Source organism: Peromyscus californicus, unplaced genomic scaffold (assembly GCF_007827085.1).
Source record: "Peromyscus californicus insignis strain IS unplaced genomic scaffold, ASM782708v3 Scaffold_20__1_contigs__length_68692818, whole genome shotgun sequence".
NCBI lineage: Eukaryota > Metazoa > Chordata > Mammalia > Rodentia > Cricetidae > Peromyscus > Peromyscus californicus.
In genome coordinates this window covers 25,027,757-25,041,723 of record NW_026294503.1, presented here as the reverse complement: position 1 = coordinate 25,041,723, position 13,967 = coordinate 25,027,757, and the positions used below count along the sequence as shown (strand labels likewise).

The 13,967-nt window shown below is 43.1% G+C and overlaps 1 protein-coding gene and 1 pseudogene across 1 annotated transcript in view; both read left to right on the top strand.

Annotated features, from left to right (window-relative positions):
* Positions 1-13,967, top strand: part of Tatdn1 (TatD DNase domain containing 1) — a 35,504-nt gene that overhangs the window by 13,823 nt on the left and 7,714 nt on the right. The window contains exons 4-9 of the mRNA XM_052747874.1: positions 1,597-1,660; positions 3,974-4,117; positions 4,210-4,252; positions 9,395-9,480; positions 9,751-9,791; positions 12,316-12,392. Of these exons, the coding sequence (XP_052603834.1) occupies positions 1,597-1,660; positions 3,974-4,117; positions 4,210-4,252; positions 9,395-9,480; positions 9,751-9,791; positions 12,316-12,392 (455 nt within the window). The remainder of the gene's footprint in view (positions 1-1,596; positions 1,661-3,973; positions 4,118-4,209; positions 4,253-9,394; positions 9,481-9,750; positions 9,792-12,315; positions 12,393-13,967) is intronic.
* LOC128117273 (uncharacterized) lies at positions 3,588-3,684 on the top strand (annotated as a pseudogene).

The window sequence follows — 13,967 nt, the reverse complement described above, 5'->3', positions numbered from 1 at the left end:
TCTATGGGCATTTGAGATTTTAGTTGTGACCATATATTCCCTGTATAGAGGCTCAGTGGCTGGTCACACTAGAGGTTTAGGTGGCTGTATGACAGTATCTATTTTTCATATGCAATTCCACCTTTGTTTTGTGTGCAGTCTCTTTGGTGTGCACCTACAATGAATTCCTTACTTTATCTTAGAGAGACTTTACAATATGTTTTAAAAAATAGGTCATCGGTGTCCTTAAATCACCCTTTAGAAAACTGTACCTTAAATAGCACTGCCTTGGTAGTCACCTTTGACACTGGGCTCTTTAATTGTGTCTGACAGACTAGCAAAGATGGCATCCTAACTGTCAAATGACTCCAATGGCTGTCTGAAGTATGCTGATTTCTCAAGAGCCATGAATTCATTTTACAGAGATTTGTCACTACATCAGTGTCGCAGTTTTTGGTCTCCTATCCCCTCTACTTTCTAATGACAGACCCTCTAAAAAGCTTTTGTGTGGGTTGTATGTATTATATATATTAGGAATTAAAGCAGAAATATTTTAAGTATTAACTCATTTTAGGATATGATAAACTATAACATAAACAGTATATTTTAATGGAAAATACCTATTTTCTAAACAAACCTTAGCAGCAAGGGATTGTGTCACACTGTGTTGTCTATGAATGACTAAGAAGACGCTGCATTTGCATGTCTTTTCTGGGGTCAGTCTGTTGTGATACTGTACGTCAGGTAGTATCTGAGTGACCTTCCTGAACACTTGAGATTGAATGAGACTGAAAAAGATGAGAAGCCGATTGTATTCTTAGAAAAGTAGTTTTGACCTCCTGGGAGTTTCCAGCCAATACTGGAGACATGTTAAATTAATCAACACTATTCTTTACTGATTGACATGATCATTGATTTCAGTGAACAGAATTTTGAATTTGCAGGTCTTTAGCTATTCTGTCTTCTATAACATATAACTATAACATATAAATCATGTCCTCAAGAGACGTGGGGTCTAATAGAGACAAACATGTGAATACACATTACTATTTAACACAGGCATCCTGTGGGTGTGTGTGTGTGGACAGGAGTCAGGTAGCACTCTGTAGAGATGGTCTTCCCCATGAACAGTAAAGGAGGGAGGGTGTAAGGAGGGGAGGGTGTAAGGAGGGAGGGTGTAAGGAGGGGAGGGTGTAAAGAGGGGGGATGTAAGGAGGGGAGAGTGTAAGGAGGGGAGGGTGTAAGGAGGGAGGATATAAGGAAGGGAAGGTGTAAGGAGGGAGGGTGTAAGGAGGGAGGGTGTAAGGAGGGGAGAGTGTAAGGAGGGAGGATGTAAGGAAGGGAAGGTGTAAGGAGGGAGGGTGTAAGGAGGGGAGAGTGTAAAGAGGGGGGATGTAAGGAGGGGAGAGTGTAAAGAGGGGGGATGTAAGGAGGGGAGAGTGTAAGGAGGGGAGGGTGTAAGGAGGGAGGATATAAGGAGGGGAGGGTGTAAGAAGGGAGGGTGTAAGGAGGGGAGGGGAGTGACGCGGAGTGACGCGCCCTCGGGGAATGGTGGCCGTCAGGGGACAGTTGCTGACGGCCTGTGGAAGTCAGCCTCTTCTCTTCTTCCCATTTCAGTTTATGATCACAGGTGGAAGTCTACAGGACAGCAGAGACGCGCTGCAGTTGGCACAGACAAATGGTACCTCTCATTACTTTTACCAAAGCAAATGTGAATTAATTAATTATGAAGAAGTCTTTCTGAGAACTGCTTAAGGTACAGATACAGTGCATCCTGACTGTAGAAATGACAGGAAAATAGATTGATTTCAGTGGAACGTGGTTACGATAACAAAGTTTCGAGTACCCTTCCGTGTATGAGATGTTTGATAAAACATTGTAGTACTTAACAAAGATTATTATTTCAGTAAATAAGGGTAGTTACCCACACACATAATTTATCTTCAAGTAATTCTGATATAGAATTTTATGTGCATATTTTAATGTTTGGTATGAATTGTTTTTCTTTAAAATCTCTTAAATTGTAAAGGATCGTTGTTATTGACCATTTATTTTGTGAATCAGACTTTGTGTAAGGCCCCAGGAGTTTAAGTAATAATATAATATACCACTCTTAGGGCTAGAGAGATGACTTGGCAGTTAAGAGCACTTGCTGCTCTTGCAGAGGACTGGAGTTCTGTGCCCAGCAAGGGGCAGCTGCCCACAAGGCGCCGCAGCCCAGGGGATGAGGCATCCTCTTCTGCTCTCCATGGGCACTCCTCAGCACACACACACTAACAAAATTAAAATGTGCTGCTCTCCGAGTGCTCACTTCATGCTCATACGTTTCCTGTTTACTTAAAATCTTTTTTTTTTTTTTTTTTTTTTTGGTTTTTTCGAGACAGGGTTTCTCTGTGTAGCTTTGCGCCTTTTCCTGGAACTCACTTGGTAGTCCAGGCTGGCCTCGAACTCACAGAGATCCGCCTGGCTCTGCCTCCCGAGTGCTGGGATTAAAGGTGTGCACCACCACCGCCCGGCTACTTAAAATCTTAAAACCTTAGTTGGCATTCATATAACTGTTTTGCATGCATACTTTACTAGAAACCTAGAGATGAGGCATTCTACACAGTTTTGTCAAAATACAGCTGTGTTTCTTTTATGTATAAAATCTTATCAAAAGCTGTTTTTTTAATAGAAATCTATAAAAATGCATGCTTTTCTTTAGGCTGTATTGACTCTCGTTGTTAAAAGCATGAAAACAAGCCGGGCGGTGGTGGCGCACGCCTTTAATCCCAGCACTCGGGAGGCAGAGCCAGGCGGATCTCTGTGAGTTCGAGGCCAGCCTGGACTACCAAGTGAGTTCCAGGAAAGGCGCAAAGCTACACAGAGAAACCCTGTCTCGAAAAACCAAAAAAAAAAAAAAAAAAAAAAAAAAAAAGCATGAAAACAATCATCTTCCAAGGACTTTTTGAAGTATGGAGGAAGATTTTCTTCCATGTTTTGTATTCTCGAACAGCTATGGTTTTAAAATTCTTCTCCTATCTTTATGAAGATGTCTCCTGCCTCCTGTTTGCTACTTGTGGGAGAGCCAGAGGAAGACTCTGCACCCTTCCATGGGTTCAGCTGCAAGTTCCTGTTGAATTTCTAAAGCAAACAAAACTGGGCCTCTCAGTGTAGACCCCACCTAGGGCACTGTGCATAGCGCATGTGATAGATGCCCAACCATTCTACCCTGAGCCATTCTCCCAGCCCTGGTACACCAGACTTCTGGTCTGTGTTCCTTACTATTGAAGCTGCTAAAAGTCTGGCCTCCAAATAATGAACTTTGTTTTTTATTAGTAAATGAAACCTCCCCTCCCACTGTTGAAGTCACTCCTGCAGATGCCCACAGAGGCCAAAGATGCCAGGTCCCCATGGAGCTGGAGTGCAGGCAGTTGTGGGCTGTCTGACTAGACAGGAACCAAGCTCTAGTCCTCTGCAGGAGCAGTGGGCACTTTTAAACACCTCCATCTCTGCTGTCAGCCTTTGTAAGGGAGGTACATGGTGGTAGTTTATTAAACACGTGAATTGTGATAGTCATGTAAACAGTAAATATCAAAGATAAAATTGGGTGCTTGCTTTGGCAGCACGTGCAGCACATATACTAAAATTGGAACGATACAGAGAAGATTAGCATGGCCCCTGCGCAAGGATGCCATGCAAATTCGTGAAGCGTTCCATATTTTAAAAAAAATAAAATAAAATTAGATGATGATATTTTAAGAGATCATTTCACTTTCCATTCTCAGATGCTTGGTAAATGACCAGCTTTGGAAAGAGTTGAATTGATAATTTGTATATCCACTTTTAACATATTTAGAAATTCTTGTTTGATTAATGTACATAATTCTGGAAGTCTGAATTGCTTATAGCTATCAAACATAAGTTGGAATTACCTTTTCCTCTCGTTTTTATATGTTAGCTACTAACATGAACAATACTCTGAAAATAACCCTAAGATGTGGTTTTCTGTTAGACATGTTTTTCAGTACAGTTGGGTGTCATCCCACGAGATGTGACGAGTTTGACAAGAACGGCCCTGATGGTTACTTGGCGGGATTGCTGACCCTTGCTGAGAATAACAAGGGGAAAGTTGTAGCAGTAGGGGAGTGTGGACTTGGTAAGTGCCAACCTCCACACTTAGCATCATTTTGAAAATAACTGCTTGTTATGTCCAGATCCTGAATAATGATCATTCTTTATCTTTTAAAGATTTTGACCGGCTGCAGTTTTGCCCCAAAGAAACTCAGCTCAAGTAAGGAAATTTGTTGATTTTAAAAATGGTTGAAAACTCCTAAGAATGGTTTTTATTTTTTTCAAAGTAACATCAATTGAATATTTAGGGTTAGCTATCAAGGTGTATTTGCTTTCCCTGGCATATATCAAAAGTTAAGTGAAACAAAGTCCACACATCTTTGCATGTAATTAATCATCTCCAACCGATTAACCACTGGATTTGATTTGAATGCTAAAACAAAGGGATGCGTTTTATATCATACAGACTTTTTGGCAGGGGTGGCAAGAGATGTATTTATGCACAAACCATCTACCCTTGGTCCACTGTTTCTTATGCATGAAGAAAATCTAGATCAAATTGCCTCTTAATAAATTTTGTCATCTGATTGGGGGGGTGCATCTGTGACAGCTGATGTGATGACCTGAGGGACTTCTCACATTATACCTTCCAGGAATGTTAGAGATGCTATGAGGTCCGTCTCTTGAACACCATGTAATCAGTTGAGCTAACCTGAAAAGTTCACAGATTCACACTGGGACGGAAGTCTGTTGCTTTGCCAGCTTCTCAGACCATCCCTCCACTGCAGTGTCTGTCTGGGCCACAGACTGTATCAGGAAAAGTGCTGCAGCAGAGTCCCACAGGATATCTTGCCCATATGGCTTTTCTTCTAGAATGAGTTAAAAGTGATTCCCATATGCCACCTAAATACTGCAGACCAGATTTTGGTTCCATGGAAGTATTGATAGTGTGGGTTCTATTTACTTCTCTGAAGATAAACTTCCATCAACAGTCAGTGTTAGAACTTAGTATGTGTAACAGGGTATAATTAAGCTGTAACACGTCCTAGTGCCTGTACTAGAGTGGACCTCAGTCTCTTTTGTAAATGATTGCTGAGTACCTCTTCAGTGTGATAAGACTAAGGCTTGGTTCTTTGGCCTTTATAGACAAGAGAGCCCATAAATAATTGTAGTAGGCTAGTAAGTGCTGACAGGAAGGTGTATACACTTGAGGACTTGTGTTCAATTCCTACCACCACCACTAAAAACAACCAAGTGTATGGATAAGAGATGGATGGACAGCCCTTTTAGGGGAATCTGGGATGTCTTTGCTAAGATGACAGCATGATATAGGTCTCTTCAAAAAGGATGAGCTGAGGACAAACTAAAGCGAAAATATTTAAGATCACTTGGCAGTTTTTAACCTGAGATTTAAAACTGTCTGTAGAAGTAATAATCTCATTTGGATTGTTGTCAAGGAGACAGATGCCCCGGGAACCCCCCGTCCCACCTTGCCCTCCCCTGGCATAGGCTGACCTCTTCTGTGTCCATCCATTTCAGTATACTTACCTATGTTGAAGCTACACAGCAGACTAGTGTCTTCCAGCGTGTCGAAGGCATAGAGCAGGTCTGCACATGTAGTTCCCTTGGTGTCTAGTTAAGGAAGGAGAGTCTCTGTTTCCTATATGGATAGAAGGGCTGCAATTGGAGTTTTGCTGTTGAACTTATTGTTGGAAGAATTTAGATCTTGATCTGTACTTTGTGTACACGTGTGTGTACATGCATACACACATGTGTGTGCATGTGGAGGCCAGATGTCAGTCCTGGTGTCATTCCTCAGGAGCTGGCCATCTTATTTTTTGAGACAGAGTTCCTAACTGGGACCTGGGACTCTTCTGTTACATGGTTGCTGGATATCAAACTCAGGAACACACGAATGCATGGCAAACACTCTCCCTGTCAAGCCACCTCCTCAGTCCCTTCATCTATGCTCTTTTTCCTTTCCTTTTTTTCTCCCTCCGCCCCTCTGGAATTTTTTTTTTTTTTTTTTTGAGACAAGGTCTCCCTATAGCCTGGTTGACCTGGAACTCACTATGTAGACTCATTGAAATCCTCCTGCTTCTGCTTCCTGAGTGCTGGGATTAAAGGCATGCACCACCACACCTGGCTTTTTTTGTAGCATGTGAAATATTAACCTAGTATATGATTTGTTGGTTTTATAAAAACCATTTTTTCCTTTTAAAAAGTACAATCGGCCGGGCGGTGGTGGCGCACGCCTTTAATCCCAGCACTCGGGAGGCAGAGCCAGGCGGATCTCTGTGAGTTTGAGGCCAGCCTGGGCTACCAAGTGAGTTCCAGGAAAGGCGCAAAGCTACACAGAGAAACCCTGTCTCGAAAAACCAAAAAAAAAAAAAAAAAAAAAAAAGTACAATCGGTATTGTGTGTGAAAAATAGTAAGTAGATACCTGTAATGGGGTTGAAGTATACTGTCTTCAATGAGCAGGCTGAGGTGTGATTTAGTCTTGCTATTCCCTGGCTGTCTAATTCCTTTACACACATCAGTGTCCTCATTGTTAGTATGAGGGTGCCACTGTCCGTCTTTCTCAATATATGATGGGTAAAGTGCATGCCTGTACAGACCGAGATTGAGTACTCAATAATTAGAGCTTCTAAAGGAAAATACCAGCTGTGCCTTTTGCTGAGGGTTTCTGAAAGTGCTTTAAAAAATGCTATCACTGTGTCCATGTATGTGCATAAGGAAGTTAGAAGAGGGTGTCAGATCCCCTGCAGCTGCAGTTATAGAGGGTGAGAATCATCCATCATGGGGTTACTGGGAACTGAACCTGGCTCCTCTGCAAGAGCAGCCAGCGCTCTTAACCACTGAACTATCCATCTCTCCAGCCTTGGAACGTACTTTTCTAAAGACCAAGAAGGTGAAGCAAAGAATGGAAACAAGGAAAAGGCCTGACTTGGCTATGGAAAGTTTTTCTTTCAAGTGATTTCTTTTGAGTATTTCTACCTTCGCTGCCCTGGTACACTTTTTCCTTTTGCACACTAGAGCTCAGTTCTCTTGTGTCGGGGGCACACTTGCTCTGGGCATTTGTCTTGGTGCTTTAGAATGTTAATATTATGTAGGTCTTTCTTTAAAAGGCAAGTATCAGACAAGATTTCAAAATGACCCTGAGGCTACTTAGGCACCCTGGAAGAGTTGAGGCCATCCAGGCTGTCAGCCAGCTGGGAGAGGATTACCTACCGCCCAGTGTCACACACTGGGCTTTTGGAAGGCCGCAGTCCTAATTAGTGACAGCTGCTGCTGCTCCGACGACGACGACGCTGACCTTTTCAAGCTCTCCTTAGTGTTGACCCAAGTGGTCAGAAGCAGTGATTCAACCTGAGTAAATCAGAGCTTTGACAAGATGGGCAGATGTAGATCAAGATGATTCATTTATGACCGGAAGACATTCTAAGTAAAAGAAACGTACTTCCGCCTCTCGTCAGCCCTGCTCCATAGCTGATGTCATTTGGTGCTTCATTTTGTTTTTTCCTTTAAAGGCACCAGTTATCTGGTGTTATACATCTGTTCTCCTCAGTTTGCACTCTTGGGGGAGTTTGGTTTTGTTTTGCCACGTAGAAATTTTCCTTTTCAAGATTCTTATTTTTGTGAGGGAGCAAGCATGCCATGTCATGCCAGTGGAGGACAGGGGACAACCGTGGTGTGGACTTAGTTCTCTTGGTTCTACCTCGGTGTGTGTTTTGGAGATTGAAATCCAGTTCATCATCATGTAACAAATGCCCTTACCTGCTGAGTCATCTCACCAGCCCCCACTTGACCTTTTAAACATTTATTTTTATGTTTATGAGTGTTTTGCCTGCATATGTGTGTCCAGTACGAGCAAAGACCAGAAGAGGGCATCCAAGATCCAAGAGATCCAAGATCCCTTGGAACTGGAGTTACAGATGGCTCTGAGGTGTGGGTGTTGGGAAGTGAACCTGTGTCCTGGAGAAGCAGCCAGTGCTCTTAACCACTGAGTCATTTCTCCAGATCCCCGCCGCCACACCCCACCTCCACACACATACCACATGACCTCTTAATGATACCTGTCTAAGCTTGAACTCAGGAATCTTTCTTCTCTTGAATTATATAAAATTCTCTGGGCACATTATATGGGCTTCTGTTATTTTAATGAATTATACATTTGCCTATTCGGTGACAGAAAGGGACTTTCTAAACTGTTTAGTTCTATAAGATAGTGACTTGGTCGTATAATTGAACCCTGGAGTTACGCTTGGTGAGCACCCTGGAGAGATCATTGCCTGCAGCGTATAGCTGGAGCCACCTGCATGGTCCCATTTACACAGTGACAGAGCACACTGGATGTTGGCACGTTTACACAGTGACAGAGCACACTGGATGTTGGCCCGTTTACACAGTGACAGAGCACATTGGATGTTGGCACATGTACACAGTGACAGAGCACACTGGATGTTGGCACATGTACACAGTGACAGAGCACATTGGATGTTGGCACGTTTACACAGTGACAGAGCACACTGGATGTTGGCACATGTACTACTTTAGTGCCTGTGGAAGAGGCGGCTTGCAGTATTGGGGTTTTTGAAACAGGTTTCATGTGGCCCAGGTTGGCCTCAAACTAATCAGGTAGCTGAAGATCTTAAACTTCTGACCGGCTGTCTCCACCTCCCAAGGCCTGATGCACCACACTCGCTTTCCTGCAGTGTGGGGATTCCACCCAGGGCCTTGTGCGTGCCGGGCAAGGCCTCTCCCCATTCAGCTCTGTCCCCAGCCCACTACTGGTAGTAATTTTTTTTTTTTTTTTCTCGAGACAGGGTTTCTTTGTGTAGTTTTGCGCCTTTCCTGGGACTCACTTGGTAGTCCAGGCTGGCCTCGAACTCACAGAGATCCGCCTGGCTCTGCCTCCCGAGTGCTGGGATTAAAGGCATGCGCCACCACCGCCCGGCCCTGGTAGTAATTCTTAATCTTTTCTTCCAAGTTGTTGTTTCCTAACCTGCATAATGTCCTCACTTTAACTGAAACAAAATTACTTTTGCTTATTCTTACCCAGCAGAATCTGAAAAGGTGGTTTAGACCCAAATGTGAGTTAATAACGGCATAGAGCACCAGTTTCAGATGGGGAGACCGATGGACGTTGTGGAAATAAGTTTGTAATCCTAGCAAATGATGCATCCCTTTCCAGAAGTTCAGGGGCAGAAATGAACCTGATGATTTTAATGTCTGAATTCACTATTTTCACTTTCATATTCCCATTTCTAGATAATAAAATTTCTTCAGTTAAAAATTATTTGCTATATGTCTTATGCTAAAATAAAAATTTTACTGTGGAAATTTTTTTGCATTGTGCAGATATTTCGAAAAACAATTTGAACTGTCAGAACAAACACAATTACCAATGTTTCTTCATTGTCGAAACTCACATGCTGAGTTTTTGGGTGAGTAAAAATGAAATATCTTTACAATTTTGGGGGGCGGGGTTTCGAGACAATGTTTCTCTGTGTAGCTTTGGAGCCTTTCCTTGAACTCACTCTGTAGCCCAGGCTGGCCTTGAACTCACAGAGATCCGCCTGCCTCTGCCTCCCGAGTGCTGGGATTAAAGGTGTGCGCCACCACCGCCCAGCTCATATCTTTACAGTTTAAGAACTGTGTGGCAATTAGGCTAAAGTAGCTGAAAGTTTTTTTTGTTTTTTTGTTTTAATTCACAGACATAATGAGAAGAAATCGAGATCGTTGTGTGGGTGGAGTGGTAAGTATAAATGGCTGTTTTAAATATGGGATATACAAATATGCCTTTGATATTAAGGTTGGCTTCGGCTGACTCAGATATCAAAAGTGAGGTTACTGAGTCTCTTAGTTGAAAGACGTGTACATTTACTATTAGATTTATAACAACCCTTTTAGTTACACTTTTTTTTTTTTTTTTTTTTTTTTTTTTTAAAGATTTATTTATTAATTATGTATACAATGTTCTGCCTGCGTGTACGCCTGCAGGCCAGAAGAGGGCACCAGATCTCATTACAGATGGTTGTGAGCCACCATGTGGTTGCTGGGAATTGAACTCAGGACCTCTGGAAGAACAGCCAGTGCTCTTAACCGCTGAGCCATCTCTCCAGCCCTAGTTACACTTCTTTTATCAAAGCACAAGAGTGAGTACCAACGTCTACCCACAAAACAATGGGAATGGACACGTGCTATCATGTGCATTCTTCCTACACTGTCCTTCAGTGCTCTTCTGTGTAAATGGTCCGCAAGCATCCACCAGTGTTTACAATGCCTTCAAGTAGGCCACCGTGTCCTTCCGGTTTTCTTTCCTAATGCCAGCTGGTAGCCACTGTCTTCGCTCTGCTTCGAGCTCCCCCACCAGGATGTGCCTCCCCTTCTTACATGTTCCTCATGTGCTCGCTTCAGTCATGACTCTTGAGACTTCCCATGAATACTCTCTACTGTCACTTGGCTGTGGGGTCTCTGACAGTGATTTCTAGTTGTTTGGGGTCATAGGCTCCAGGAGATAGTCCACCTTTAAACACTGCTCACATACACACAATTTGAAATACAATCTCAGGAGATTCAGTGATCACTCTCTTGAGGTAAAGGTTGTTACTTAGGTATCTAAGTCACAGTTCCATTGTGCCAGTCAAGGAAATAGGGCCTAACCCTGAGCATTTACTGTAATACTTACAGGGCTTTGCTTAGACCCTTTTACATATTTTCTTTTTTGAAAATTTAAGGAACACACTTGTAATGTTTATTACATGTAACCTGTGTGTGAACATGTACACATATGTGCCATGGTGTTTGTGTGGAGGTCAGAGGACAGCTTGCAGCAGAAGTCGGTTCTCCTTCCACCGAGTGTGTGTCTCAGGAACTGAACTCTGGTCATCAGGCTTAGCACCTTCGCCCAGCGAACCATCTCGCTGAGCCTCCGTAGTTTCCAAGGCTTTCCTCTGCTTGGTGTTTCACACCGCCACAGATAGGTGTATGTCCTTCCGTGTTGCTGACACGTTAATGTTACTTTGCATATCTCCTCTGTAGTTTACTAAGTGTGTGCTCTGTAACTGTCCCCCGAGGAGCTCTACTTAGGAATTGAGAAAGGTTTTAATTAATGACCTAGGCATTACTGATGGCATTTATTGTACTTTCTAGACTCCACCTTTCACTCATTTTCTCTATTTCTAAGTAAAACTTTACGCGGATGAGTCTGTAACTTCCAAAAGTTAATACCAGGAACAGCAGAGCCAACCGAAATGTCTGGCTTCAATAGAAGAAATTGCCAAATAAAGCATTAACAACAAGTGCTCTAACTGGCTTTTAAGAAATCACATTTTCAGTTATCTTTGTATTGCTGGAAGATTTCTTTTTAGTTCACTGGAAATGCTGAGTGGAGGGAGGGCCAGCTCATCCAGGCAGCTGAGAACACACTGTCCATGGGCAGTGGTGCCGGGACTTCAGCTGTCAGGGAGTGTTACTGTTAGTTATGGCTTTGTATTACTTACATGCAGCTAAAGCAGGAGACAAAGATCTCAGCCTTTCTGCCTGTGTAGCTCATGTGGATAATGTAACAGTTGTCATTTTTTTAGTTTACTTTTTTTTATTTTGTGTACACACACACACACAGAGGTGCTCATTGAGGCCAGAAGAGGGCATCAGATCCCCGGAGCATAGGTGATTTAGAGGGCTTCATGTGAGTGCTAGGAATTGAACTCAGATCCTCTGCAGAAGCAGCAAGCACTCTTAACTGCTGAGTCACCCTTCCAGGCCAATAAGTGACATTTTAAAAGCAACATTCTCACCACTTTATAGAGCTTCTTAAAACTTACCTCTTAAGGATTAATCACTTCTCCTTTAAAAGTATCCTGTAGCAGAGAAATACAATGGGATTTTCAGTATATTTTAAATAATCTGTTGAATCTTGTATTTTAACTGAGTGTTCTCAGACCTTTCCTCCTCCTGTGTAAGAATGTGGCTCCCTTTACTGTGTCCTTCGGAGAGAGTCCGCAGAGAGGGTGAAGTAGAGACACACACTCCCCCGCCCCCAGGAGCTGCAGAGAAATCTTCGGCAGCTAACTCCTTGCTTTGTGTCACCAGGAATGATGACAGGTTGTGATTACCAAGTCTGGTTTGAAAGAAGAGCATTGACTGTAATGTGCTACCACATTAAAAAACTGTGACTCAAAACCCTTACCTATATTTCTGGTTTTGTTTAGAAAGTCTATCAATGCTATTGTAGCTTTCAAGATTTTTATAATAAAATTATATGTATATATCCCTAGGTACATTCATTTGATGGTACAAAGGAAGCAGCAGCTGCTTTGATTGACTTGGACCTTTACATAGGATTTAATGGTTGGTACGTTCTTAGGCTGTTTTCTGTTTTCCCTGATTTTTATATGAGCAGATTTATTAACGTTTGTATGCTCTGCAGTGATCCTTATCCGAGAATTTTAGTAACTACTTATGTAAGACATGAAGTAGTAGATTGTTATCACGGGCCAGTGTTCAAAAGTTACATGCTGTTATGCTGCATTCTGATACTGGAAACAATTGTGTTGAGGTCAGCACTGACTGTCTTTAGCAATCCAGTCTGTTCTCAGGCTGTCTCTTGCTTTTCATAGGTATACATAGTTCACAGCATTTTATGTAAGGCTCACATGTTGGCCGTGGGAAAAGACTATTCTATGACAGTCGTCTGTGTACTTCTGTAGGCCACACAAGTTAGGTAACAGGTGTACAGTTACCCCAAGTGTGAGAACCTGTCCTCTGGCTCATGCCCGTGACCTTTCCTCTGTAACTCCACACTAAACCTCAGACACCCTCACAAGGCAGCCAGCACAGCAAGGTCCTGGCCTTGTTTTCTGTCAGATCTGTCTGCCAGTGTTTTCTACAGGTTGTCCTTAGGAAGCCAGTGAAGTTACAGACTAGAATGTGACTTGCTCTCCCTCTCCAGTGTTGCCCTGACAGTGGCCACTGGTGACATTAGGTATAAATTCTTAGGGAAACAGAATGGTGGCCTTGCTTATTCCTATGGAGCAGAGCTCAGGATGACTCTTTCCTACAAAATGGTTACATTTATAAATTGATATCAAACGAACATACACAGTGATGAAGTCAAGTGTACTAAAAGACCAGAAGCAGTTCTGCTCCTCCCCTAGCATGCCTCCACCCGTCAGTTTACAAGCACTTAGCTCTCTGGCTCTGTACATCGACGTAATGTTATCTACCCCAGCTCTGGTGCCTCCCTTTGTCTGTGTCCTTAAGACACACACCACCCTGACCCCCACTTCCGCGTTCCATCTTCCTTCCAGTGTTATTTCAGGACCTGGGTCATGTGGTTACCGTTGTTTCTGTAGTCACTGCTGCCCATGTGGTGGACTTGCTTGCTCACTTGCCTTTTCAGGTGACACTTTTGCTTTTCCTTGAGTAACTGGCCTCATATTTTTATTTCCTCGATTGCAAAACTTGAAGCCCAGCCAGGCATAATGGCACAGGCCTGTAATCTCAACTCCCAGGAAGCTGAAGCAGGAGGATAGTGAGTTGGAGGCTGGCCTGGGCTATACAGCGAGTCACTATTTCACAAAACAAGATAAGCTGAGGCTTTCTGGCACTTTCTGTAGCTCCATGCACATGTCTTACTTGGTTTCTCCATGAGGACGCCTATTTAGATAGTTGGTTAGTTCTAGGCCCTTCTGTTTATCTGGACTCCTCTCTCTCTGGGAGAACCCCTTATCTTCACTGCTCCAGCTCTCGTGTGTTCTGGGGTGGCTTTTGTTTTGTTCTGAGGTGAACTCTCATGTAGACCAGGCTGGCTGTGAACTGTGTGGCTACTCCTGCCTCAGCCTCGGAGTGCTGAGATACAGGTGTGAACTACCATGGTGTCATGTTTGGTTTGGTGAACACATTCTCTGCTTCCTGAGAAGATATTCAT